The sequence below is a fragment of the Neofelis nebulosa genome, chromosome 11, assembly GCF_028018385.1.
Source record: "Neofelis nebulosa isolate mNeoNeb1 chromosome 11, mNeoNeb1.pri, whole genome shotgun sequence".
NCBI lineage: Eukaryota > Metazoa > Chordata > Mammalia > Carnivora > Felidae > Neofelis > Neofelis nebulosa.
The window spans coordinates 64,714,305-64,742,202 of record NC_080792.1 but is presented as its reverse complement, the minus strand read 5'-3'; the positions used below and the strand labels follow the sequence as shown (position 1 = coordinate 64,742,202).

At 48.1% G+C, this 27,898-nt stretch overlaps 2 protein-coding genes across 2 annotated transcripts in view; one reads left to right on the top strand and one right to left on the bottom strand.

Moving 5' to 3' along the window:
- Positions 1–25,358, bottom strand: part of CHCHD10 (coiled-coil-helix-coiled-coil-helix domain containing 10) — a 93,890-nt gene extending 68,532 nt beyond the window's left edge. The window contains exon 1 of the mRNA XM_058692842.1: positions 25,352–25,358. The gene's annotated coding sequence lies outside the window, so the exon portion shown is untranslated. The remainder of the gene's footprint in view (positions 1–25,351) is intronic.
- SLC2A11 (solute carrier family 2 member 11) lies at positions 1,149–21,861 on the top strand (the record flags this gene model as incomplete). The annotated part of the gene is made up of 12 exons (XM_058691618.1): positions 1,149–1,199; positions 4,125–4,223; positions 7,139–7,299; positions 14,925–15,049; positions 15,858–15,987; positions 16,540–16,688; positions 19,419–19,606; positions 19,701–19,811; positions 20,343–20,438; positions 20,517–20,598; positions 20,825–20,952; positions 21,164–21,861. Coding segments are annotated over 12 exons (1,521 nt in total), but the record flags the coding sequence as incomplete, so codon positions are not given.
- Positions 25,359–27,898: the final 2,540 nt, after the last annotated feature.

Below are 27,898 nucleotides of genomic sequence, written 5' to 3'. Positions count from 1 at the left end.
GTCCTATCACAGCCTTTGCTCTGATGGCTTCCTAAGGCCACTTTCAGGTATGTGTTTCTATGACCACAAATAGCATCTTTGGCAAGTCGGGTTTCGGTTTGGCCTTTATCCAACTCCTGGATTCCATGCAGGGCCTGAGAAGCCTTGAGAAATAAAAGATTAATCAGGCCCGGTGGACCCTGTGGTTCTCCACCTCCAAAAGGGCCAGCCTCTCACGCAATCAACCCGAGACCGGTTCTCTTCTCACCCCGAATCACTGACTCTGCCAAGATTGACAGATGAGATCGCTCCAGAGACTGGTTGGGTCTGCCCTTCGGTCCCTCCTAATTCTGCCCCTCCTCTAGGGAAAGGATGGGGACGTCGGTGTGGAATCAAAGGTTGTGCCTGGTGACACGGGCCTCCCCGGGACTGGGGGCTCCCCGGCCCTGGTGGTAGGCAGGGGGCCCCGAAAGGGGCAAAAGGAAGGAGGGCCCTGAAATGGGTAAAAGGAAGCGTGACAGAGGGGCCAAGCGGGCCAGCGGCGAAGGTCGGAGGGGGAACGAGGCAGGAACCGGCAGAGATTCACTCCGCGGGAGGCCGCGGGCGAGAGGAGGAGAGGCCAGGGCCAGGATCGCGAGAGAATCTGGAGCGCTCCGGTGACCTCGGACCAGAGCTCCCTTCCGGTTTGTGGAGATGGGCCCCAGGCCTGGCCGACCAAGGAGTGTGTGGCTTTTCCGCCTCAAAACTACCGAAAGGGAGGGATGGAGTATGAACCTGAGCGGCGCTTACGGCCTCAGAGCCAGGTGACCTGCAGGCAACACCTCACACTCCTTAACCTCCCTGTGCGCCTACGCATGTGTCTCGGGCGCGCGCCTCGGACAGAGGTACGCTTTGCGCGAGCCTTCCGCTTACCAGGGCGCCCTCAACGCCCACTGCGCTTGCGCATCCGCTTCTGCCTCGAAGATCGCACACGCTGCTTCAACGCCTACGGCGCACGCGCCATGGCTTTGTGCTCTCCTGAGAGCCTGCTGAAATGACTGCACCGCCCTCCTCTCGGCGGGCATGCGCTTCCACTCCGCTCGCCTGTGGCAGCGGCGGTCCTGAGCCGAGAAGCCGGCTAGCTCAGGCCCCTGTTGCTGCGAATGCTGGAGAGATGTGTACGTGCTTGATGCCCGCCTGAGATTGGGAAAGATCTGAATTCCGAACCACGCCCGGCCCAGGTATTTCAGACCAGGGATTGCAGACCTGCGTGAATGCACAGACGCAGCCACTCTGGAAGGCTTAACGGAGGTGTCGGTGTACAAAAATAGCTGGTGCTTATTTGTCAGTGGAGTTAGGTGCTGGGCTCAGACGAACAGGAGGTCGCTCGCAGGGATGGCCTGGGGGTCAGTGCAAGGTTGCATGGGGTCATGTGTCTACAGGACCTGTGGCCCCGCAGGATCCCACCCTAGCAGCCCTCCCCATGCCCGTGCTGGTCTGGAGTCCTTGGGCGGGTCAGCTCTTGAGTATTGCAGTCCTGGCCGCTTTGCCGGCTTCTGCGACTGTTTACCATTCTCGCCTCATTCCCCAGCCTTCACATGCTCCATGCTCCCTCTAAACCCTGTCCTGATGTCCTTCACAGAGAAATGGGAGCAGCCAGAAGAGAATAACCATAGCATTCAACCTCCCATCTCTGAGTGCCTCTTCCCCTTCCCCCAATCCCCTCACTCCTCTGCCAGCCTGCGCTGATTTCCTTCAGATATCTGCATGGCACATTCCCTGTCTCTTTAAAGTCTTTGTGCAGATGTCACCTTCTCAGGGCCTATTTCCTGACCACCCTCTCCAAACGCTCCCTCTCACCCTTCCTTGCTTCATGCCTCCATCACACCAGCTGACAGACTATGTATTTTCCTTGTTCATTTGGTTATTGCCCGTCTTCCCCAGCTGCAAGGACAGCTCTGTGAGGTCACAGATTTTTGTCTCCTGTTCTGCTGGTTATATCCATAGCACCTAGAACAGTTGATTTATTGCCCAGTAGGGAGGCAAGAGATGTTTGTTCACTGAATTGATAATCACCACCATAGCTAATGTCTGAATGTTTTTCATGATCAGGCACAGGACTAGGCAATCTCCATGCATGATCTCAGTGAATTAAATAATTTCCTGCTATCTTGGAGACCTGCCAGCATATCCTGCCTGCCACATGGACTCAATTGTTATCAGGCTCTGTGTCTCATTTATTTATTTGTTTGTTTATTTAATTTTAGAGAGAGAGCATGAGCCAGGGAGAGGGGCAGAGGGAAGGAAAGAGAGAGAGAGAGAGAGAGAGAGAGAGAGAGAGAGAGAATCCCAAGTAGGCTCCACACCCAGCACAGAACCTGGTACAGGGCTTGATCCCACAGCCATGAGATCACAACCTGAGCTGAAATCAAGAGTTGCATGCTCAACCAATTGAGCCACCCAGGTGCCCCCGCCCAACCTCTTTTTTTTTTTTATTTTTTTTTTAAGTAATCTCTGCACTCAACATGGGGATCAAACCCATGACCCCAAGATCAAGAGTCACATACTCTTCTGACTGAGCCAGCCAGGGGCTCCAGGCTCTGGGTCTCTTGCCGCTTTCTGCAGATCTTCTGTCTCAGTGGAACGCTTACCTCCATGCAGCCCACATGGAGCTTTAATGTGACTCCAGTGAGACCAGAGCCCTGCGTCCTTACCTGGTTTCCTCCTGTGGCTTCCAGCTTGGAAGGAAGTTACTTAGGACTTATTATAGGAACTTTTGGCAGGCCCTGTGATGGACCTGTCTCCAGAACTGTGGTGAGATCCTTGGCAGGATCCTGCCCCCCAGAGCCTCTTTCTCAGCCTGCCCAGTGCCAGCACAATATCTCACCAAATGGAGAATGCACATCAGTCTTTTGCCCAGCTGTATCTGCCCCCCCAGCATAATTTCTAGCTGGGACAGGCACTTGGTATTTGACAAAATGAATAAATAGTCTTCAGGTTCAGGAAATTCTTCATAAAATCTTCAGCTAAACATCCTTCCACTATGAACTTGTTGTGTGTAAGTATTTTAAAAACCATAAATTTGACTCGTAGGACTTCAGGTTTGCAGGATGATTTGCTAGAACAAGAAAGGCAGTATGATCGTTACTGGGAAAAGACCAACACTTTGATTTTTGTGTAGTCAGCTACTTCATGAACACCCAGGAAAGTATCTGAGAGGAGCAATTCAATGCTCTGCCTTTGGGTCAGTGGAGAACATTCAGCATATATTGAATTTTCAAAAAATTTAACAAGCATGTTATTTTGTAATTAAAAATTATAACAGGGAAAATATTAAGATTATGAGTCCCTAAAAAATATACTGACCTAATGTGATGGGACCTTAGGGCACTGAGTTCTTGTGGCTGGGTACTTTGGAGAGTTCTCTCTCCATCTCTAAGGGTATTGCACAGGGATGAAAACTGTTCTTTATTGTACCAAGTATGTGTGGTGCACATATACCCTGGCTGTCCCCCAACCTGGAGGTAGGCATTATCATCTCCAGGTCCAGCAAAGAAGTGACTTAGGACAAGGGAGTAAGGGCAGAACTGGCATTGGGACCCAAGCACTGTCACTGGCTGCAGCCACTCTCTGCTTCTTCCTGTGCCTCCCAAGTCCCCACATGTGTAGGCCCATGTGACCCCTTCTGTTAGCTTTATTGTGGAACTGGCTGGCAGGTAAGAGAAGAAGGCCCAGCCACTCTGTTGGAGAATGTTTTGCTGGGGCTCAGGGGCTCCAGTCCTGTTTGGTGCAGAGCTTCACATCCTGGGGCCCCAGCTCAGGGCACTGTGCTCCTGAACCACAGCAGGCCTGCCCAGGGACAGCCTGGCAGGTGGGACCAGAGAAATGTTGTCCATTTGGGGAAAATGCTCATGGGGGAGAGGGTGGAGGGTGAGGTGCCAGCAGGGACCTGGACTCAGAACAGAAGGCTGGGCTTCCTGTGCTGCCTGCCAGCAATGTGACCTAGGTAACTCCTCTCCTCCTCTGTGCCTCAGTTGCCTCATTTGTAAAGTGGAAGCATTGCTGCCTGGTTCAAATAGATTGCAATGGTGTGATTGGTAGGTTCCAGTCCTGGGAGGAGATGGAGGCTGCCAAAGGTCACTCTGTGTCCTCCCCTCTCTCCTCAGATTCAGGGCAGTGTCCTGCTCCTGACCATCTGTGCGGCTGGCATTGGTGGGACTTTTCAATTTGGCTACAACCTCTCCATCATCAGTGCCCCGACGTTGGTATGTATCCTCTGTGCTCACCGTCACCGTCCCAGTGGGTGCTGGGTGAGGGCTAACAGCTGCCCACTGTGGGGCTTCGGGCCAGCATCCACTTGGTGGCACTTTCTCCCATGTGTCTACTTTCACTGGGATGTCCCATTGGTCCTTTGGATTCAAATTCAAACCCAGCTCTACATCCTCTCTTGAACCTGCATGTCCTCCTGGGTCCCTGATATCAGCAGATAACTCTACTGTCTGCCCAGTGACTGCGGGTCAGCCTTGACTCTGGCCCCCTCCCCCTCAAACACTGAGTCCTTGCTCATTACCTCTAGCTAGCCATTTCTCCCCGTGTCTCTGCCATGACTCCAGTTCAGATCCCATCTTTCCTGCCTGGATTGCTGGCTTAGCCTCCTCATTGGCATCTCTGCCTTCAGCCTCTCAAGTTTGATCAAGCCACTTCCCTGCCCAGAAACATTCTGTGCCTATAGGAATCAGGACAGACTCATCCACCTGAAGTTCAAGGCCTCCTTGATCAGAACCTGCCCGCCTGTCTTCCACCTTTATTCCCTGAACCCCACTAGCAAAGCAGGTTAAATGCAGTTCCTCAAATGCACACAGCCCTCTCTTTAAGCCTCCTTTGTTTGGGAAGCCCTCTCCACTGCATCTGCAGAAGCCCCACAAGAACCATCCAAACATCCTGCCTTCCTTCAATAGTCTCTGGCTGGAAGTCACCCCTCCATCCCCAGCCCTTTGTGCTGACTGTCACCACTCAGGTTGCATGTCGGCTGTTTGCAACCTCCTGCTGGTTTGCTCTGAGTGTCTGAATCATCTTTGTGCCCCCAGCACCTGATGCTGACCTGACCCATGTTGATGTTCAGTGGTGCCCATGGAAAAGGTGAATCTTCCAGCCCATTGATAAAAACTGGCCTGTAACTTAAATCAGAAGGGTGAGTGTCCTGTCCCATAGCTGGGAAGGTTGTGGGGCTGCACACTGTAGGTGCAGGGGAAAGAGCTGCAGAAAGCAGGTCCCAGGACAGAAGTGCAGCTGTCTTCTCCCTGCCTGTCCTGTTCCCTCTACCCTCTCCATTCAGTGACAAGAGGGCAACTGTACCAGACTGACTTCCTGCCAGTTGGAAACGCCCAAAGGAAAGTCCTCCCTAGTAGTTCCAGCTGAAAGGTCTGGGAAGAGTCCGATTTGCTGATTTGGATCATATTCAGGCCAGCCAATCATGTGATCAAGAGGTGGAGCCCTCCCATTGTCCAGTCTGAGTCAGGTGACCACCTTTGGACAGGAGAGGCTGTAACTGGGGATGGGAGAGAAGTCCCCAAAGGAAGAGAGGATAGCCTAGCAGGAGCCAGGGTGGGACCACATTCTGGGCAGAAACAGTGATAGCAGCCCAATGCCTTAAAGAAAGGATGAAATGCAGGGCTTAGAAAGGGAGGTCTGAGCTAGCTGTATTTGCTTGTTTATTTGTTTATTCAACACACATGTGAGTGCCCACTTCGCAGCACACTTACAGGCTGGAGAAAGATCCACCTGCAACAGGCACTCTTGGACTTTATCTCCCATGGGCCATCCCCAGCCTCCCAAAATAGGACTTTCTTTTTTTTTTTTTTTTAATTTTTTTTCAACGTTTTTTATTTATTTTTGGGACAGAGAGAGACAGAGCATGAACGGGGGAGGGGCAGAGAGAGAGGGAGACACAGAATCGGAAACAGGCTCCAGGCTCCGAGCCATCAGCCCAGAGCCTGACGCGGGGCTCGAACTCACGGACTGCGAGATCGTGACCTGGCTGAAGTCGGACGCTTAACCGACTGCGCCACCCAGGCGCCCCCAAAATAGGACTTTCTTGGCCTCAGAGGCTCCTCCTAATCCCCTAGATGGTCATTCTTGAGGAGTTTCCGCCAAGGGACAGGAAGGCTTGCCCTGGTCCTAGCTCCCCTGTACAGTCTTTCCCCCAGAGGGAGCTGGCGGGTGCTAGGCTTGACAGCCATTACCCTGAGCTGGCCTGAGCAGAGGAGAGCTGGCCCGGCCCTTAAACTCACTGTCCTCCTCAGGTCCTCCCTCACATCCTGTTGGGAGGCCTGAGATCAGCCAGACACTGACATTTCATCTCTAAGCAAGTGAAGTATGCCCGGGTCTTGCCCAAGTGCAATCCTTCCTAACCATTTGGCCTCCATTCACTTCCCTGAAACTGCAGCTCTGGGGGTGGGGCCCTGGGGTGTCCTAACTACCTGGCTTCAGCCCTGACCTGTGGCTGAGGCCGTGGGCAAGTCCTTCCACTTCCCCAGGCCTAGTGCCAGTCTAAACAGTGAACACAGTAATGTGTATCTAACAGAGTACTTCTAAAGGCTATGAAAATTGGGGTCCCAAGTAAATGAGTGGCACACTCTAGATAAACCAAGCAGGTTTAGATACCACAAGGGATGATTTACAAAGGTTGAGTGGGGCAGAGAGAACACACAAGACCAGGGAGAGCCCAGTAATGCCAGAGTCATTACTACTCCTACCCCCAAAGGGACTCATGGAAGGAGTCTGGAAACTGGAAAGAAAGAGCCATATGGAGTAGGACCCCTTGAGAGGAGCAGTGACCTTTGGTTGAGTGTCACAGCCAGCCTAGGGTGACCTGGGAACAAACACCCCTTCTGCCTCTCTCTGATGCCCTGCTGGTGCTCACCATTGGCCAAATCCAAGTCCAACAGAAAGCCAGTCAGCAAGGAGCCCACTGATGCAGGTGGATTCTTGTACCAAAAGCAGGAGGACAAGGGGTGAAGTGGACTCTGAAGGGCAAACAGAGACTGTTCCTGCCCCATGGCTGGGGAGCAGTATTGCTCAGGGACTTGGTGCCTGCTCTGCAGAGGCAGAGCCCTGTGGAGGGGAAGGCCTATTGTATCCAGCCTGTCCCTGGGAAGTTGACCGGTATCTCTGTCCACAGCCCATCCAGGAATTCATCAATGAGACATGGCAGGTGCATACTGGCCAGCCACTGCCCGACCACCTAGTTCTGCTTGTGTGGTCCCTCATCGTGTCTCTGTACCCCCTGGGGGGCCTCTTTGGAGCACTGCTTGCTGGGCCCCTGGCCATCATATTGGGAAGGTAAGGGCTTTCTGGGTACACCCCAAATGCCCTTTGATGATTGGTACCCCAGTCTGTAAGCTGAGGAATGTGGGAGAAGGAAGATGCCCTGTAGGCCCAGGCCTAGGTCAGCTCCCCAGCCTCCTACCCTACCTGTAGTTTCACCACAAGAGTCACATTTCCAAGTGGATTTGGTAGAGGGAAGAGCCCTGTGTCCTGAGGGAGGGAGGACTCCTGGTTTCCAGTTCCATTTCTCCAGCAAGTGATATTGGACCGTAAACAAGTATTTCCTCTTCAGGCCTCATTCCCCTCTCCGTATCCAACTGATGCAGTCTTGGGGTGCAAACAAGACAGGCTCATAATGAATGAATAAATTAATGGAAGAAAGAAAGAAAGAAAGAAAGAAAGAAAGAAAGGAAGGAAGGAAGGAAGGAAGGAAGGAAGGAAGGAAGAGAAAGAGAGAAAAAAGAGGTGCCTGGCTGACTCAGTTGGTAGAACATGCGACTCTTAATCTCAGGGTTGTGAGTTTGAGCCCCACATTGGGTGTGGAGCCTACTTAAAAAAATTTGTTTAGGGCTCCCTGGGTGGCTCAGTCAGTTAGAGTCTGACTTCAGCTCAGGTCATGATCTCACAGTTTGTGAGTTTGAGCCCTATATCAGGCTTCTCTGCCATCAGTGCAGAGCCCTCTTTGGATCCTCTGTCTCCCTCTCTTTGCCCCTCCCCTGCTTACACTTTCTCATTCTCTCCCTCTCACTCAAAAATAAATAAACATTAAAAAAAATTTTTTTAAGTTTTTATTTATTTAAGCAATCTTTATACCCAGTGTGGGGCTTGACCTCATGACCCTGAGATCAAGAGTTACACGCTTTTCTGACTGAGCCAGCCAGGTGCCCCTTGAATAAAAAAATTTTTAGAGGGAGACAAACCATAAGAGACTCTTAAATACAAAGAACAAACTGAGCATTGCTGGAGGGTAGGGTAGGGGGATGGGCTAAATGGGTGATGGGCATTAAGGAGGACACTTGTTGGGATGAGCACTGGGTGTTATACATAAGTGATGAATCACTAAATTCTACTTCTGAAACCATTATTTTTATTTTATTTTATTAATCTTTTTTTAATTTTTATTCATTTTAGAGGGAGAGAGAGAGAGAACATGAGCAGGGAAGGGGCAGAGGGAGAGGGAGACATAGAATCTGAAGCAGGCTCCAGGCTCTGAGCTGTCAGTACAGAGCCGGATGTGGGGCTTGAACTCACAAACAGCGAGATCATGACCTGAGCTGAAGTCGGATGCTTAACCGACTGAGCCACCAGGCGCCTCTCCTGAAACCATTATTTACACTATATAACTATATATTAACTACATATATAACTGTATATATTAACTATATATATAGTTATTAACTATTATATATATTAACTATATATATAATATATATACTAACTATATATATAACTATATATATTAACTATATAACTATATATTAACTAACTTGGATTTAAATAAAATAAAAATAAATAAATGAAAATTTTTAGAAGTCTACTTGAGAGAGAGAGAGAGAGAGAGAGAGGCTTGGACTGACTTGATGAAAAATTGAAATAACTGGAAAGATACTGGAGTAGCTCATAGAATGAAAGGAAACACTCAGAAGCCAGGTCTTAAGAAGAACAGGACCTGAGATGGTGCTGAGATCTCAACAGCCAGAGCATTGGACCATCCTTCTGGGAAAGATGCCTTCAGTGCATTAGCTCCAACGACATACACATTCTGTCTCCACTGTCTTCATTCAAGATTCAAATCCAGAAAGACAGATTATTATTGACCCACTGTGGGTCACGTATCTACACCAGTGAAGCAGTGGGAGAGAAGCATTGTGGGGCAGAAAAAAACAAATGGCTACCAGAGTCCACCAGTTTGCTGGCCACCCCGCATGTGTAGACCCCTTTGTCCCGTGTATTCAGCTCCATGTGTGCCCTCCTAATGTTCCTCACCCATCTCATCATGTACACCAGCAAATGTATTCACCTCTCCCTGAGTGAGACCACTTAGAGCCTTGTCTTGTCACACCACAAGGGCCAGTATCAGGAAAGCATTCTTTCTGAGTCCAGGATTTCCACGTAATGACCATTCTGCCAGCCCTGCCATTACTTCTCAATGTTCTGCAATCTACACAATTAATGGCAAATTAACCTGTCATCAAGATATCCCACAAAAGGAGGAAAGGATAAAGAGTAGGGGAAACACTTATTAAGGAACAAAAAAGTAGTGGGTGAATTTATTTTGAAGCACATGACGCAGAAAGCCTGGTAGTGCAGGTAGAGTTCTACTCTATGGTTTTGGAACTGGTTCCAGGCTTTGCTTGCATTGGCGACTTCATCCTCCAGTTTTCTACTCTTGTCTTGAGCCAGTACTTCCACTGGTTGAGGCTCTTTGCCTGTCAGGGTGACCCAAATCTTTATTCTTGAGTGGGCTTGGTGGTCCTAACAGCGTGGAATGTCCAGCAGGTTATTACCCTAAGAGGTCATCTGCTTCTGGATGGTGGGACTCACAAGGCAGTAATGAGTTCCATGGCACCAGCCCTTCTTCTTTCATTGATGTAACTACCTTTCTTGGATGCAGATTACATCCATGTTTGTGTATTTAACAGGTGTATCTGTTAGGATGCCTTCAACTGCAAGTAACAGAAAATCAGGACTTAGTTGGCTGAAACAATAGGAGGTCCTTTGTCTCACACAAGAAGTGTATAGGTGGGTGACTTCAGGGCTACCTCAGTGCCCTGGATGTGCTCCTCTGAGAGCACTTTGTCTGCCGGCTCCACTGTGTGTTGGCTTTGTCCTCGGGCTTACAGCTAGAAAACTACAAGTGCCTCACTCAGAGGCAACATTATCTAGCAGAAAGGGGATTTCTGCCTAGCTGATGTTTGTTTTATTTTTTAAATTTTTTTTAACATTTATTTTATTTTTGAGACAGAGAGAGACAGGGCATGAATGGGGGAGGGTCAGAGGGAGGGGGACACAGAATCTAAAACAGGCTCCAGGCTCTGAGCTGTCAGCACAGAGCCCGATGCAGGGCTTGAACTCACGGACCGTGAGATCATGACCTGAGCTGAAGTCGGCCGCTTAACCGACTGAGCCACCCAGGCGCCCCTGCCTAGCTGATGTTTTAAATCCAGAAGAGAAAAAGCTTTTCTTTTTTTAAAAAAAATTTTAAGTGTTTTTATTTTTGAGAGAGAGAGAGAGAGAGGGAGAGAGAGAGAGAGAGAGGGAGAGAGAGAGAGAGAGAGAGCACGAGCAGGGGAAGGACAGAGAGAGAGGGAGACACAGAATCCAAAGCAGGTTCCAGGCTCCAAGCTGGCAGCACAGAGCCTGACATGGGGCTTGAGCTCACGAGCCGTGAGATCATGACCTGAGCCAAAGTCGGATGCTTAACTGACTGAGTCACCCAGGTGCCCCAGAAAAAACTTTTCAAAAAAGGTGCCATGTCTCATTGCCCAATACCAGGCCACTAGCACGGAGAACAAGATCACCAAGGCTAGGTTAGATTGTTGGGTTTACACCTGAACCTTAAAGGGAAGGGGCACATTCCCAAACAAATTTAGGCTCTTCCTGCAAAATAGAAGAAATTAGCTATTATCTGATTATTGTTGCCCAAATATCTAATGATACTTGGTACAGTGTCCTTATGTGATGGCACTGGCAGAAGCTTGAAGGGAAGGAATTAAAAATTCAAATTCAGCACACGTACCTGTTTCAGTTATAAAAACTTGCTGTCACGGGGCGCCTGAGTGGCGCAGTCGGTTAAGCGTCCGACTTCAGCCAGGTCATGATCTCGCGGTCCGTGAGTTCGAGTCCCGCGTCAGGCTCTGGGCTGATGGCTCGGAGCCTGGAGCCTGTTTCCGATTCTGTGTCTCCCTCTCTCTCTGCCCCTCCCCCGTTCATGCTCTGTCTCTCTCTGTCCCAAAAATAAATAAAAAACGTTGAAAAAAAAAATTAAAAAAAAAACAACTTGCTGTCCCATCCCCAGGGCAAGGATCCAGTGCAGTTCATCTTCCACCCAGTGGCAGACTGAAGTCCTGACATGTGTTGCCATTTCTGGGAGTCAGGGTTGGGTGTGTAGGGTGGCAAGGTGGTTAGTCTGGAGATAGGAGACCCCTATCATTGAGTCCATATGCATTTTCCTTTTTTTTTTTTTTTAAGTTTATTCATTTATTTTGAGAGAGAGAAAGAGAGAGAGAGAATGAGCAGTGGAGGGGCAGAGAGAGAGAAAGGGAGAGAGAGAATCCCAAGCAGGCTTCATGCTCTCTGTGCAGAGCCTGACATGGGGCTTGAATCCATGAAACGTGAGATCATAACCTGAGCCGAAATCGAGAGTTGGATGCTTAACCAACTCAGCCACCTAGGTGTCCACCATGTGCATTTTCTATCCTTGTGACTCTACCTGATTTATGAGGCAATGGAGTGACCACTGGGTGGGCTGAGGAAGGCTGCTGCATGCTATCCCAAAGGGGTTCATTCTGTCTGCTTGGTTTTTAAGAGCCTTTTCTTCAGTGGAAGGGAGATTCTGGTGAGTGGAAACAGGGACATGTATAGGTTCAAGTTTTGGGCTAATTCTGAGAGATCCATCTGTTTAACCTTCCGACACCTTCTTGAAACCAGTCCTCAAATCCTGCTTCATCTAAGACTTTGACTATCTGACCAAATCCTTTGGAAAAGGGGACAAAATTCCATGCTCAAGATTCTGTCTACAGGAAGGGCTTCACTTTTCCAGTATCTTTTAGGGCCACATCTGAGAGTGCTTTAATGCCATAGCCCTACATTTCTGGCTAGAACTAATGCACAGAGCCATCTACAAACCAGGGTTAAGCTTTGTTTTGTTTGTTTCAAACTGAAGACAAGAGGGGCACCTGGGTGACTCAGTCAGTGGAGCGTTTGACTGTTGATATTGGCTCAGGTCATGATCTCATGGTAGGGGAATCAAACCCCATGTTGGGCTCCACTGAACGTGGAGCCTGCTTGAGATTCTCTATCCCCCTCTCTCTGCCCCTACCCTGCTCTCTCTCTCAAAAATAAATAAATTTTATTTTTGTGTGTGTGTGTGTGTCCCAATAAAACTTTATTTGGAAAAACGGGGCAAGCTGGATTTGATCCGTTGGCTGTAGCTTGCCACCCTCTATTTTTGGGGATAGAAATATTTATTTATTTATTTATTTATTTATTTATTTATTTATTTTAATTTATTTTTTTTCAATATATGAAGTTTATTGTCAAATTGGTTTCCATACAACACCCAGTGCTCATCCCAAAAGGTGCCCTCCTCAATACCCATCACCCACCCTCCCCTCCCTCCCACCCCTCATCAACCCTTAGTTTGTTCTCAGTTTTTAAGAGTCTCTTATGCTTTGGCTGTCTTCCACTCTAACCTCTTTTTTTTTTTTTCCTTCCCCTCCCCCAGGGGTTTCTGTTAAGTTGGGGATAGAAATATTTCAAGTTCTTTCTTCTCTGAAGTGGTTTTTTTTTAATATGAAATTTATTGTCAAATTGGTTTCCATACAACACCCAGTGCTCATCCCAACAGGTGCCTTCCTCAATACCCATCACCCACCCTCCCCTCCCTCCCACTCCCCATCAACCCTCAGTTTGTTCTCAGTTTTTAAGAGTCTCTTATGGTTTGGCTCCCTCCCTCTCTAACTTTTTTTTTCTTCCTTCCCCTCCCCCATGGTCTTCTGTTAAGTTTCCCAGGATCCACATAAAAGAAAAATAAATAAACTTTAAAACAAAAAAAACTGAAGAAAAGAAAGAGGCCCTGGTGTGCCTTGGGAGAAGGGTGGCAGTGTGGTCGTGTAGGTATGCTGACATGAGTAACCTGCTCATCAGAACCTTTGGGGCCACATGGGGCATCACTTAAATAGCAATTGAATGCTACTGGGCACACTCAACCTTAGCATAGGTGTGTCATAGGACACCCAGTGCATGATGGGTACATGGCCACTAGGGGTCCTACAGCCTTGTGTTTATTCCCCGCTAAGGCCTACTGACAAGGCCAGAGTTATTTCTAATTAAGAGGATGGTAATTCACTGAAGTAGAGTGGCTGTACTCCAAAACTCTAGGTCTTGCATTGTGATTGTTCTTTTAGACAACTGCCACAGTCACTTGGAGCATTACAGGGTCTCCTAGGTCTAAAGGGGCAAGTGGCAGAGCTCTTTGCACTTAGTTTGGACTCCCTAGAGAATATTCTTCTTGCTTAGCTCTGCTGGAAGCTGCTAGGTTTTCAAATCAACTGATATATGTGCTAAATCACAACAGCCTGTGTGGTGCAGGCTCCCTCCAAAATGGGAAGAAATCCTCTGAGATTTGCCCATCCTTAGAGGGAGGGCAGAGAGTTCTCATGCACTTTGGAGGAAATATAATGACATATCTTAGCCTGTTGAACCTCAGCAGTTCATTGATGCAGCGGCCCCTTCGTTTTTCAGTTTCTACTCTTTGTCATGCTTGTACCTTACAAGACCTCTAGTGTACTATTATAGTGCCTTTCTCCATGTCCTTTCGGTATAAAGTCATCAAAGAAGTGGGCCAGCAGGGTGCCCTGTGGGATGTGTAGCTCCCGGTGGAAGGGATTCTGGCCCAGAGCTGGAGAGCTGCTCTAGCCTCAGGCAGGTCAGCAAAGGTATATTACTGCCCCTACTAGGTGAAAGCTGCATGTTTCTGGTGCTGTCTGTGTATTGAAATGGAGCAAAATGCATTTACCAAGTAAATACCCCACAGTTGAAGTACTTTATTAATTCACACCACCGAAGAAGCCACCATATATGGTTTTCTTTTCTTTTTTTTCATGTATGGTTTTCAACTGGAGTTATTGCTGGATCAGGTTTGTTATAATGGATGTCATTCTCCATTCTCTTGACTCAGCAGATCTATGCTTTAACATTCACATTTTGTCACCAGTGTGCTGTTGACTTTGGGCAGAATACTGGCCTCCACTAGGTTCCAGTTTCCCTGTTGGTATAGTAAGCTGTATGATCTACAGTGAGCTCAAGTCACTGTGTGACAGCACTTCCATGCTCAATATCAGGAGTCTCAGAGCTGATGCCTCCTCACTGACATTTCTGTTGCCTGCTCCCTGGTTTGCAGTCTGTCCCACTGAGTGAGGCCTGGGCCATCAAGCCATCCTAAAAGTTCTGAGAAGTGACTCTATAATACACGGAAGAAAATGTGAGGGGACTGTACTTGGCTTTCCATGCATCCCTTCCCTTACTCTGAAAGTCCCTGCTCTTCTTCTCTATGGTTAATTGTGTCTAAGAAATCAGATGTTAGGCCCCTCATTTTACAAAGGAGTAGGAAGAAAGCAATGCTTAATCTGAAGAGATAAAGCCGTAAGATGCAAATTTTGCATACTGTGGTGCAGGCAGAAAGGAGAGGGACTTCAGGTATCTTGGGAAATGGTTGTGACAATATGCCCCAGGTAGTCTGTAGGCACAATGGCTAATGGACATTTCCCTTCATGTAGCTTAGACTCCTTGACACGGCTCACACATGTTCACACACAGGTCTGATCAGGGCTGGCTGGGGCTGCAAAGAGGGATCCCCAGGGAGAGTTCCGCTAGACTGAACATGAGCCTCTCTTACCTGTATTCTACTTTCCCCCCAGGAAGAAGTCCCTCCTGGTGAATAATATCTTTGTGGTGGCCACAGCGACCCTGTTTGGCTTCAGCCACAGACCAGGCTCCTTTGAGATGGTCATGCTGGGAAGGCTGCCCTTGGGAGTCAGTGCAGGTATGGGGGGAGGGCAGCCCATCCTGCCTCTCTCTTCCTGCTCATTTGTGTATTCCATTTATTCATTCATCTGTTCTCTTTATTTCTTTCATCCATTCATGTATTCTCTTTCTTCACATTTTTTTTAACTGTTTATTTATTTTTGAGAGAGAGAGAAACAGAGAGACAGAGCGCAAGCAGGGGAGGAGCAGAGAGAGAGGGAGACACCAAATCCGAAGCAGGCTCCAGGCTCTGAGCTGTCAGTACAGAGCCCAATGTGGGGCTCAAACTCATGAGCTATGAGATCATGACCTGAGTTGAAGTTAGATGCTTAACTGACTGAGCCACCCAGGCACCCCATTCACATTTTTCATTCATGCCCACCTCTTCTTTTGCAAAATGATTAAATATGGTTTCTCTTAAAAAGGCTCATATAACTAGACACTTAAAGTGGATATAGAAACATGAAAAAGTTTCTAAAACTCACACAGGGTGTGAGTACAAACATACCCAAACCTGTGCTGACAGAGTTCCCATATTTGAGCCATACTCTAAGCCATGAGCTTCCTGGCAGCCAAGGTACAAAGGATGCATTCTTGGATTTTCATTACAGAGGCAGAGTAGGCTGTTAGGGACTCCTCAGTTTCTGGGGTTTGTCATGTGAGGAAGCAGAGTTTTGAGCACATCCACCTGGGTGTTTAGGGATACCCATCAACAAATCCCCTCTTGACTCAATACTGTTTATATGGCCAGGTGTCTATGTCTATATTAGTTATCTATTCCTATGAAAGAAAATACTCCGAAACTTACTAGTTGTGCACACATCTAGGTGTGAGCATGAATGTCCAGCCCATGTACCTAGGGGAAAGCATCCCCAAGGAGCTCCGAGGAGCTGTGGCCATAACCTCAGTCATCTTCACTGCCCTAGGGATTGTGATAGGCCAGGTGGTTGGACTCAGGTAAGCAACCTGCCTCCATGTGCACTGAGTGGTTTGAGGGGTGCCAGTAAAAGCCCTTCGCCTAACTTTCTCCTCTATCCATTAAGTATTAACGCATTGCTTCTTTGTATTAAGAAATCTTTGTATTGAAATCCTGTCTACACCCATCTGGCCAATACATAAAACGGGTGTTAGTCAACCACACTTCAGTGTAAATCACCATTTTGCATCCTCTCCAGATCAGGGAGCAAAGAACAGATCTTAAAAAGGGAGAGGGTGAAGATTTGGGCTTTTAAAGGGGAACGTGTCCTAGTCATCCCAGAAGAGAGGGGAGAGGGCAGATCCCAGAGCCCTGGGAAGAGGAGTTGCTACAGATAAGGTGGAGCCAACACCTGGAGGGAGGGATCTTGGTGTCCAGACCCAGAACTGGTTTGAGGAAACAGAGAGCAATGCAGATCCTCTGCCTTCAGGAGGGCAGGCAGGGGCCAGGTGGGTGGGTCAGGGGAGTAAGGGGCAAGTGGGCAGGGCTCTGGCAAGAAAGTACCTGGCCCAGCCTCTCTTTTGCCTCCCCAGGGAACTCCTGGGGGACCCACAGGCCTGGCACCTGCTGCTGGCCAGCTGCCTGGTGCTTGGGGTGCTCCAGCTTGCCTTCCTCCCTCTGCTCCCTGAGAGCCCACGCTACCTCCTCATTGACCGTGGAGACATGGAGGCCTGCCTGGCAGGTGAGTCCTTGTGTTCCCAGACCACCCTTGACAAATGGGCACATCTGTCCAGAGCATGTGAGTCTCCATTGCTTGGGTTTCATTTATCAGGAGAAAGCTGTCCCTCCTTTTTTGACAACCCATCTCTTCAAAACTATTTACCAAGGGGTTGTCCTGAGTGCCAAGGCAGTGGGATAGAGCAGACCTGAACCCTGCCATCCAGGAACTGTAGGATGGTGCCAATAAAGACTCCCCCCCCCCTCCCGCCATATATGTAAGATGAAACATGTTAAGACCTCACAAACCCAAGGCCAACTGGGTGCTTATGGGCTTATTCATTAGCTATGGCCATGATAGTGATGCCCAAGGAACAATACCAAATCTCTGGCTTAAAACAATAATCATTTACTGCATCCTCCACCCACTTACTTGCTGGGCTGGCTGCATGACTGCTGATCTCAGCTGGGCCAGCTCGTGATGTCTGGGAATCAGCTGGAGGTCAGCCAGTCCAGGCTGGTCTGGGCTGGAGTAGTTTAGCTCTGCTGCACATGACTTTCCTCTCACTCTTAGTACCAACAAGCTAGCCCAGGAATGTTCTTATTATAGCGACAGCAGAGGCACAAGAAAGCAGATCCAATTGCACAAACACTTTTCAAACCCATGGTCCACCCCACCTCCCCCATGCGCATTAACATCCCATTGGCCAAAGAGAGTCCTGTCCCTGAACCCAAAGTCAAGGGATGGGAAAATCAATGGCATATCCTCTCCCATGGCAAGGGGTATAGATTTGGAGAAGGGTGAAGACCAGGGCCCACTCAGGCACCCTCTCAGCTTGCTGTTGTGGCCACAGCTATTATTGATATCCCTCCCCTGTGCAAAACATGGTCAATGTCATCCAGGACCCCACAGTCTCACCCAATCATGGTGTCAGTCTTGAAGTCCAGGATCTTAAGATCACATCAAATCTATATGTGCCTTCTCTTGATCCAGACACCTAGGCACTAAAAACACAAGTCTGCCTCTCTGAACTCAGCACACAATGTGAAAGTCGGACAGTGTAACCAGAACTAACCCTCATTCCAAAGACAAGGAGTCAAGGAAGCAGGACGCAGTCACCAATCCTTAATGCCGATGCGCTCTTAAGAAAACGCTGCCAGATCTCCCTGCCTTGGGGGTAGGGAATGTTTCATGATCAAGTCCTGGCTCTGGCCCCTAGGAGGGGCTCCCCAGGTCATGGTTTCCCCAGGTTCTTGTTTCTTCCCTCTGAGATATACTTCCTAGTCACCTTCTGAAGAGGGCATTGCAAATGTACCCACAGAAAGTTGGGCACATTCAAATTGTCTTGGTCCCTTTCTCTCCAGGCTGGCAGAGCTTTTGTCAATATAATTTTCTTGAAACCGATGTGATTTTTCTATGTATTTGATCAATGTGCCAAAAAGCCATACCCACAAGTCTTTCTGAGGCATGCTTCTCTCTTGAGACTGACTTACTGGAATTTGGGGCATGTTGGGAGGCTGGGGACCAACATCCTTAAGCCTTCTAAATGCCTCTTTTTCCATTGCAGTGAGTCACTGCATTAAGCCACACCCTTAATTTGATTGTTGCCCTGCATCCATGACTCACTGGCAGTGCTCTGGATTTGATCTTTGCTTTCAGGCTGTAACTTAATGTGAGCCTCTTTTTGCTAACTGGAGAGGCTGGAGATAAGCAACAGGTTTATTTTGTTTGTTTTTTTATTAAACCAACCTAGTGAGTTCTGGAACTAAATCTTTTTCCCTCTGAAGGTTTTTTGAGCTCATGTTTCAATATAGTAAGCTTAGAATACTCAGCTAACAGCAACCAGTTCATGCTTTCAACATATAGAGGTTTCTTCACTCCAGTCCAGAAGTTCATTAGGTCTGTTTGTTTGTGTTTCTGTATTTTCTTCCACACTACTGCCCTGAATACCCATTTTTCCAACCTCCTCACCATCTTCTGCCTGGTCTTGGAATCAATGCCATAGATCACAGGTCTAGTATGGTAGCACCTACTCCTGGTACCAGTTAATTCATTAGTTTTGTATTGCTGCCTAATAATCACATCTCATGGCAAACCAAAGAAGCAATTACTTAGCTCAAGTGTCTGTGAGTTCTCTGGGGTTGGCTGATACAGACTGTGCCTAGCTGGTGGCTCTGCTGGTCTTGGTCACTCATGCAGGTCAGCTGGGCACTGGCAAAGTTAGGAGAGTCTCAGCTGGGTCATTTCTGCTCCTCCTGGGACCAGTGGGCTAGCCCCATCTCATGTCTTTATGGTGACGGGAGAAAAGCGAGTAGAAATGAGCAAGGTCTCTTAAGGCTTGGGCAGAAATTTGCATATCCTCCTTACAACCTCATTCTATTGGCCAGAGTGAGTCACATGGCACAGCGCAGTGCCAAGGAGCAGGATGCATACTTGCCCCTTTTGTGGGGGCAGCTACAAAAATCACCTAGCAGAGAGCATAGATACAGGGAAGGGTGGAGAACTGGGGACATTGGATAATGGTCATCTGCCACAATTGTGTCCCCTCTGATGTATCCACAGAACCCCCAGCTCCTAAAACCTTTTCTGGTTCTTGATGCCCTGAAATGACAGGGACAGGAAGATCATCCCCATCTGATCAGGGGGACCCAGAGAGAGAGTGAACGGAGCTGGGGTGGGAGCTCACTGCAGGGCACCAAGCAGAGGTTGGGGGAAATGAGGCCCAGCGCCCTCTGCCCTTGCATCCTGCTCTAGCGCTGCAGCGGCTGCGGGGCACCACGGAGGTGGTGGAGGAGTTGGCTGAGCTGGAAGAGGAGCGTATCTTCTGCCAGGGCCGGCGCGCCCTGCGCCCATGGGAGTTGTTCCAGGATCGCGGGCTGTGGAGACAGGTGACAAGCCTCATGGTCCTGGGCAGTGCCTTGGAGCTTTGCGGAACCAACTCGGTGAGGCTCCCCGCTGCGTCCTTCAACTGGTTGGGGGTGGGAGGGCTGCAGACCACAGGCAGCTGGCAGCCCACCCCTCTGCCCCCCTGTCCAGGTGTATGCCTACGCCTCCTCCGTGTTCCGGGAGGCCGGGATCCCCGAGGGGAAAGTCCAGTATGCTATCGTGGGGACTGGGAGCTGCGAGCTGCTCGTGGCCTGTATCAGTGTGAGTTTATCTGAGTTTGTCGTGGGCTCAGGGGTTGACCCTCCACCAGCCCTGTGGGGGTGGGGGTGCGTCGGGTTCTGACACCTGGAGGAGTGTCTTCTATCAAGTCCTCTACCTTGGGCCCTTTTCCACTCCAGTTCACTATGCTCAAATGGGGTGAGTCAGCAGCATTTGAAGTTTATTTATTTATTTATTTTGAGAAAGAGAGAGAGAGCATGAATAAGGGAGGGGCAGAGAGAGAGAGGAGAGAGAGAGGGTGGGAGAGAATCCCAAGCATCACAGAGCTGTCAGCACAGAGCTCAATGTGGGGCTGGAACCTGCAAACCTTGAGATCATGACCTGAGCCCAAACCAAGAGTCGGTGCTTAACCCACTCAGGCCCCCCCTAATAATGTCTTAATCTCCTGAAGCAGTCAACTGCTCCTAATTGCTCCCTCACACACACCTGGAGCTGCCCACTGCTGGCCTTTAAACCAAAGGAAGCATGCTTCCAGCGCACAGGTCAGTTACTGAGGGCTCCTTTCCTTTGCAGTGTGCAGTGATCGAGATGGTGGGCCGCCGGAAGCTGCTGATAGCGGGGTATGGTCTGATGGCCTGCTGTGGAAGTATCTTTACAGTGGGGGCCTGCAGGTAGTGGGGCTGGGCATGAGGGTTGTGGCTTGGGGCAGCCTGGTCTCCACCTCACTCCACCCCCTCTGCCCCTTTGCTGCAGAGCTCCCTCCCTTGGATGCCCTACCTGGCCATGTTCTGCGTCTTTGCCCTCATCCTCAGCTTTGGCATTGGCCCTGGTGAGTGGGCCCAAGGAGCTCTGCACTTTGGGCTTTGCCGAAGGAACACGAATGTCTTCACGAATGACAAGTGGCTATAAATGCAAAGTCACCCGCATGCCCTGCCCCCTATACTGGGGCTTCTGGGAGGGAATGGCTGGAGAAGAGGACAAGGGGCCCCCACTCCTATGTTGGGGACAAGGTGGCAGCCCTGGCTGGCAGCCCCTGTCCCTGCTCTTCCTTCTAGCCGGAGTGACAGGGATTCTGGCCATGGAGCTCTTTGACCAGAAGGCCCGGCCTGCTGCCTCTATGGTCTGCGGGGTGCTCATGTGGACCATGCTCTTCCTGGTCGGGCTGGGGTTTCCCTTCATCATGGTAGGCACCCTCCCCACCCTTCCCTTGCCTTAGGTTTTCCCCTGTGTCTGCAGGAGAGCCCCAGTGGGAAGTCTCCATCCTGGGAGCCTGAGGCTGGAGGGGATGGGACTCAAAAAGAGGGACAAATCCCTCATCATGACCTGTCATGTGGCCTTATGTCTGATCCTGAACAGGGCACACACCAGGTCTCAGAGACTCTTTTCACTCACAGGAAGGCTTGTGCCACTTTCTTTATGTGCCTTTCCTGGGTGTTTGTGTCTGTGGGACCATCTGTACTGGCTTCTTCCTCCCCAAGACCAAAGGCAAGACCTTCCTGGAGATCTCTGAGGAACTTCACAGACTCAACTTCCCTAGACAGAGCCAGGGCCCTGAGTGGCTGGGCCCGGAAGTCATCCAGGCCACAGATCTGTAGTTCTGTAGGTGTGGTGGGCCCCAGATCCAGCGGCAGCTCTCTTCTTTGCTTCCTGCCCAGGGTCCCAGCCCTCTGCGTTCCCTCCTTCCTGCATTCATTTGTTTAATGAGTGCCTATGTAGCACCTACTGCATGCAGGCTTGGTGCTAGGTGCTTAGCAATCCGTGGTGAGCCAGAGAGATGGGATCAGGACCTACTGGTGCTCCCCATCTAGAGGCAGTTAACTAACAGGAAACCAATCAAAACATTATTGCAAACTTGGAGAAATGCAGTAGGAGAAAATACAGATTATGAAGTGAGTGCATACTAGGGAGCCTGGCCTATCTGAGGAGGGTGGTCAGAAAAGAATTTTCTGGGGGTACTTGGCTGACTTGGTCAGTAGAGCATGCAATTCTTGATTTTGGGGTTGGAAGTTTGAGCCCCATGTCAGGTGTAGAGATTACTTAAAAATAAAATCTAAAAAAAAAAATTTTTTTTTTCTGAGTAACTGATTTATTATTTTTAATTAAAAAAAAAATTTTTTTTTTAACGTTTATTTATTTTTGAGACAGAGAGAGACAGAGCATGAATGGGGGACGGTCAGAGAGAGAGGGAGACACAGAATCTGAAACAGGCTCCAGGCTCTGAGCTGTCAGCACAGAGCCCGACGCGGGGCTCGAACCCACGGACCGTGAGATCATGACCTGAGCCGAAGTCGGACGCTTAACCGACCGAGCCACCCAGGCGCCCCGGAACTGATTTTTTAAAAAAAAAATCAATGTTGACGGGGCACCTGGGTGGCTCCGTCAGTTAAGCGTCCGACTTCGGCTCAGGTCATGATCTCACATTTTGTGGGTTTGAGCCCCGTGTTGGGCTCTGTGCTGACAGCTCAGAGCCTGGAGCCTGCTTCGGATTCTGTGTCTCCCAGTCTCTCTGCCCTTCCCCCACTCATGCTCTGTCTCTGTCTCTCAAAAATGAATACATGTTAAAAAAAATCAACCTTGAGGTGTAATTTACATGCAGTAAAATGAATCTATATTGAGTATACACTTAATGAGTTTTGGCAGATGTATGTGCCCAAGAAACCACCACCACAATCAAAGTAGAACATTTACATCATCCCAAAGTCTCCCTCATGCCCCTTTGCAACTAGTAAGCCATCCCACCTGCAGGCCCAGGCCATGATAGGTCACATTGCCTTTTTTGGAGTTTGATATAATTCCACACCATATGTATGCATTTGTGTCCGGTTTTGCTCCAAATAAAGTTTTGGGGATTCACACATGTTGTCACATCATTAGTATATATTCTTTTGTGTTGCTGAGCAATATTCTACTGTATGGATGTATCATAATTTGTTTACCATTTACCTGTCGATGGACATTTTGGGTTGTTTTTGATTCTTGGCCATTCATGAATAAAACTTCTATTAACATTCCTGCACAAGTTGTGTAGACAAATGTTTTCATTTCTTTTGGGTAAGTGAATTACTGAGTTTAGTAGCAAATGTATGTTTAGGGGCCCCTGGCTGGCTCAGTCGTTACAGCATGATCTCAGGGTTGTGAGTTTGAGCCCCATATTGGGTGTAGAGGTTACTTAAAAAAAAACCCGTAGTAAATGTATGTTTAATTATGGGAGGAAAACAAACAAAACAAAACAAAAACTATAGAAGAAATTGTCCAAAGTGACTGTATTGTTTTACATCCCCACTAGTGATGTAGAAGAGTTGTGGATGCTCCAGACCCTCACCAACACTTGGTATTGTCTGTCTTCTTAATTTAGCCATGCTGCTGGTGGTACAATACTGTCTCCTTGTGGTTTAATGGTGGCATTTCCCTGATGACTAATGATTATAATGCTCATCATAATAATGTTGAGCACCTTTTCATGTACTCAATATAGCCATTCATGTATCTTCCCTTGTGAAGAATCTGTTCAAATCTTTTGTCCACTATTAACAACAACAACAACAACAAAACAAAGTTAGGGGCATCTGGATGGCTCAGTCGGTTGAGCATCTGACTCATGATCCCAGGGTGGTGGGATACAGCCCTGAGTCAGGCTCTTTGCTGAGCGTGGAGTGTGCTTAGAATTCGCTCTCTCCCCCCCCTCTGTCTCTACCCCTCATCCACTCGTTCTCTTTCTCTCTGTCTAAAAAAAAAAAAAGTTAAAATTTATCAAAACTTATGCATGCAAACACTTAAAGACCATACATGGTGCCATTTGCAGTAGAGAGATATGTAAATAAACATAAAGGTGCGGTATTAAATCATAACTGCATAACATTAACTGTATCACTGTAATGAAAAAAACCTAAAAAATAAAAAGAGCACAACCTCTTTATCTCCTCTTGAGGTACAAATGTCCAGTGTGTATGAAGATGAGCCCAGTACTGGAGATGGTGTTTAGCTCTCCTATTTGTTCCACTAAATTCCAAGGGAGGAGGCGGCTAAATAGGATCTAGACTGTTTCCATCTGTTAGTATTCAGCTTATCAAATCTACAGCCTAGTACTCCTTGAGCAGGACTGCCCCAATAAGGCTGGATGTGTAACAGTCAATGACGGAGGTGGGAAATATGGAGGATTCAACGTGTACATGCAGTTTAGGCCAATGTCCCCATATCCTCTTTAAAATTCCACTATTTGAAGGCACCCGGGTGGCTCAGTTGGTTGAAAATCCAACTCTTGGTTTCTGCTCAGGTCATGATCTCACAGTTTGTCAGATCACACCCGTGTCAGGCTCTGCACCGAGAGCATGGAGACTGCTTGGGATTCTCTCTCTCTCTCTCTCTCTCTCTCTCTCTCTCTCTCTGCCCCTCCTCTTGCTCACCCTCTCTCTCTCTCTCTCTCAAAATAAATAAACTTTTAAAAAAATATATAAAAAAAATAGGAGCACCTGGGTGGCTCAGTTGATTAAGCCACCAAGTCTGGGTTTCGGCTCAGGTCATGATCTCACAGTTTGTGAGGTGGAACCCCATGTCTGACTGCGCTATCAGTGCAGAGGCTGCTTGGGATTTTCTATCCCTTTCTGCCCCTCCCCCCTGCTCGTGCTCTCTCTCTCAAAATAAATAAATAAAAAATAAATAAAATAAAATAGTAAAATAGAATAAAATTCCATTACTTGGTCAGAGGGGGGAGTGGTTTCAGGGTGATGACCCATCTTTGCTCCACCGCTCCTCTGATTTTGCTGTGTTGCTGTTGAAGGAGAGTAGGTTCGGATCATCCAGTACTTGTACCTTTCGGTCTTGGGCCTTTCAGAGTTCACCACAGACATAGGTAACCTCACAGCATCAAGCCCATTTACCATCCCCTCGCACCAGTGTCCACCCCACCTAGTGATGGGTCCTCTGGTAACTTTAATACATGTGGGCTGACCACAGCAACCAGGATTCTTTAAGATATGGAGGGCAGGGGCAGTTGGGTGGCGCAGGGGGTTAAGTGTCCAACTTCGGCTCAGGTCATGGTCTCATGGTTTGTGAGTTCCAACCCCATATCAGGCTCTCTGCTGTCAGCGCAGTCTGCTTCGGATCCTCTGTTCCCTTCTCTCCACCACTCCCCTGCTCACGCTCTCTCTCAAAAATAAATAAACATTAAAATTATTAATTAAAAAAAAAGAAAGAAATGGTGGGCAACTATTTCAGGGTTTAGTTCCCATTTGAAGATGTTCTTCATTCCTGCCTCTAGGTGACAGCTTCTTAGAAATGTCATTGTCATCTCACCTGCCCTGCTCTGGATCTTTTCTAACTTTCCTTCTTGTCTCAGCAATTTCTCCTCCTCGGCCAATTTCTTGGTCTCAGGGGATGCATTTACTGCCAGACCTGGAGACAGTAGTCAATTCCTGCCTAAAGATTTCTTCACCAAGTCCAGGTCGCTAGTACTCCAAGTCCTCCCACTGACTGTGAGGATTAGCTCCAGGGTGTTCTCTCTACCAGCTCGTAGATGCAGTGTCACCAGTGCAGGCACAGCTTCCAGCCCTCTCCCTCCTGTGGCACCTTCCACCAGCACTCCATGATGACGGTGTTCTGTGACAGAGGCTGAAGTCACACTCCTGCTGGCGGTTGCTCCCCACTGCCCCTTCACAGCAGAGCTCTCCCTGAGGCTGCCACCATGTTCCCAGAGCAGAGGGAAAGCCTGTCCTCTGATTTTTTAATAAAGGTTTTATTTTATTATTTTTTAAAGTTTATTTATTTATTTTGAGAGAGGGAGGGAGAGAATGCAAGTGGGGGGGGCAGAGAGAGAGGGAGACACAGAATCCCACACTGACAGTATGGAGCTCCATGCGGGGCCCCATGTGGGGCTTGATGGGGGGCTTGAACTCACCAACTGTGAGATCATGACCTGAACCCAAGTCAGACGCTTACTGGGCTGAGCCACCCAGGTGCCCCAAAGACTTTATTGTTTTTAGGGGTGCCTGGCTGGCACAGTCAGTAGAGCATGTAACTCTTAATCTTGGGGCTGTGGGTTTGAGCCCCACACTGGGTATGGAAATTACTTACTTTTTTTTTTAAATATTAAAAAATACTAGAGGCACCTCTCTCTCAACAATAAATAAAACATCTTTAAAAAGATTTTAAAAAATAGTTTATTTTTCTTAGAGAAGTTTTCATTTCACAGCGAAATTTAGAGAAAAATATAGACACTTCCCAAATACTCCCTACCCCCACATATGCATAGCCTCATTTATTATCAACATCCCCCACCAGAGTGATACATGTGTTATAATCCATGAACCTATGTGGACACATCATTAGCACCCAGCAGCCATGTTGTGTGCTACATTTTATGGGTTTGGACAAATGTATAGTGACACGCACCCATCACTGTAGTATATACAGAGTATTTTCACCATCCTAAAAGTGCTCTTCTCTACCTAGTCATCCCTCCCTTTCCTCTGATCCTTAGCAACCAATGAGGGAGGTTTTACTGTCTTCATAATTTTACCTTTTCCAGAACGTCCTGTAGTTGGAATTGCACAGTATGTAGCCTTTTCAGATTGGCTTCTTTCACTTAGTAATATGCATTTAAGTTTCCCCCAAGTCTTTGCGTGGCTTTGCGTGCCCATTTCTTTTTAGCACAGAATAATATTTCATTGTCTGGATGAACCACAGCCTATTTATCCATTCACCTCCCGAAGGACATCTTGGTGGCTTCTAAGTTTTGGTAATTATGAATAAAGCTAGTATACACATCCACGTGCAGGTTTTTGTGTCAAAATACATTTTCAACCCTTTTGGGCAAATACCAAGAAGCATGATTGCTCAACGACAGGATAAGAGTATGCTTTGTTTTAGGGGCGCCTGGGTGGCTCAGTCGGTTAAGCATCCTACTTCAGCTCAGGTCATGATCTCGTGGTCCGTGAGTTCGAGCCCCGCGTCAGGCTCTGTGCTGACAGCTCAGAGCCTGGAGCCTGTTTCAGATTCTGTGTCTCCCTCTCTCTCTGACCCTCCCCCGTTCATGCTGTCTCTCCCTGTCTCAAAAACAAAATAAACGTTAAAAAAATTAAAAAAAAAAAGAGTATGCTTTGTTTTGTAAGAAACTGCCAAACTATCTTCCGAATTGCCTGTAGCATTTTGCGTTCTCAGTAGCAGTGAATGAGTGTTTCTATTGCTCTACATCCTCTCCAGCATTTGGTGTTGTCAGTGTTTTGGATGTTGGCAACTTAACAACTGCTAGTGATATCTCATTGTTGTTTTATTTTATTTTATTTTTTAATGTTCACTTATTTTTGAGAGACAGAGAGAGACAGAGCGCGAGCAGGAGAGGGGCAGAGGGAGAGGGAGACATGGAATCTGAAGCAGGTTCCAGGCCCTGAGCTGCCAGCACAGAGCCCGACTCAGGGCTCAAACCCACAAACTGTGAGATCATGACCTGAGCCGAAGTCGGATGTTCAACTGACTGAGCCACCCAGGCTCCCCATATGTCATTGTTGTTTTAATTTGCATTTCTCGGATGACATATGATGTGGAGCATCTCTTCATATGCTTATTTGACATGTGTAGATTTTCTGGTGAGGTGTCTGTTAAGGTCTTTTGCCTATTTTATTTATTTATTTAAAAAAATTTTTTTTAACATTTATTTATTTTTGAGACAGACAGAGAGACAGAGCATGAACAGGGGAGAGTCATAGGAAGAGGGAGACATAGAATCTGAAACAGGCTCCAGGCTCTGAGCTGTCAGCACAGAGCCCGACGTGGGGCTCGAACTCACGGACCGCGAGATCGTGACCTGAGCCGAAGTCGGACGCCCAACCGACTGAGCCACCCAGGCGCCCCTATTTTGTCCATTTTAAAAATCAAGTTGTTCATTTTCTTATTACTGAGTTTTAAGAGTTCTGTGTATACTTTGGTTAACAGCCCTTTATCAAATATGTCTTTTGCAAATATTTCCTCCCAGTCTGTGGCTTGTTTTTTCATTCTCTTGACAGTGTCTTTCACAGAGCAGAAATTTTTACTTTTAAGGAAGTCCAGCTTATCAGTTCTTTCTTCCATGGATCGTGCCTTTGGTGTCATATCTGAAGAGGCATCACCAAACCCATGGTTGATCATCTAGATTTTCC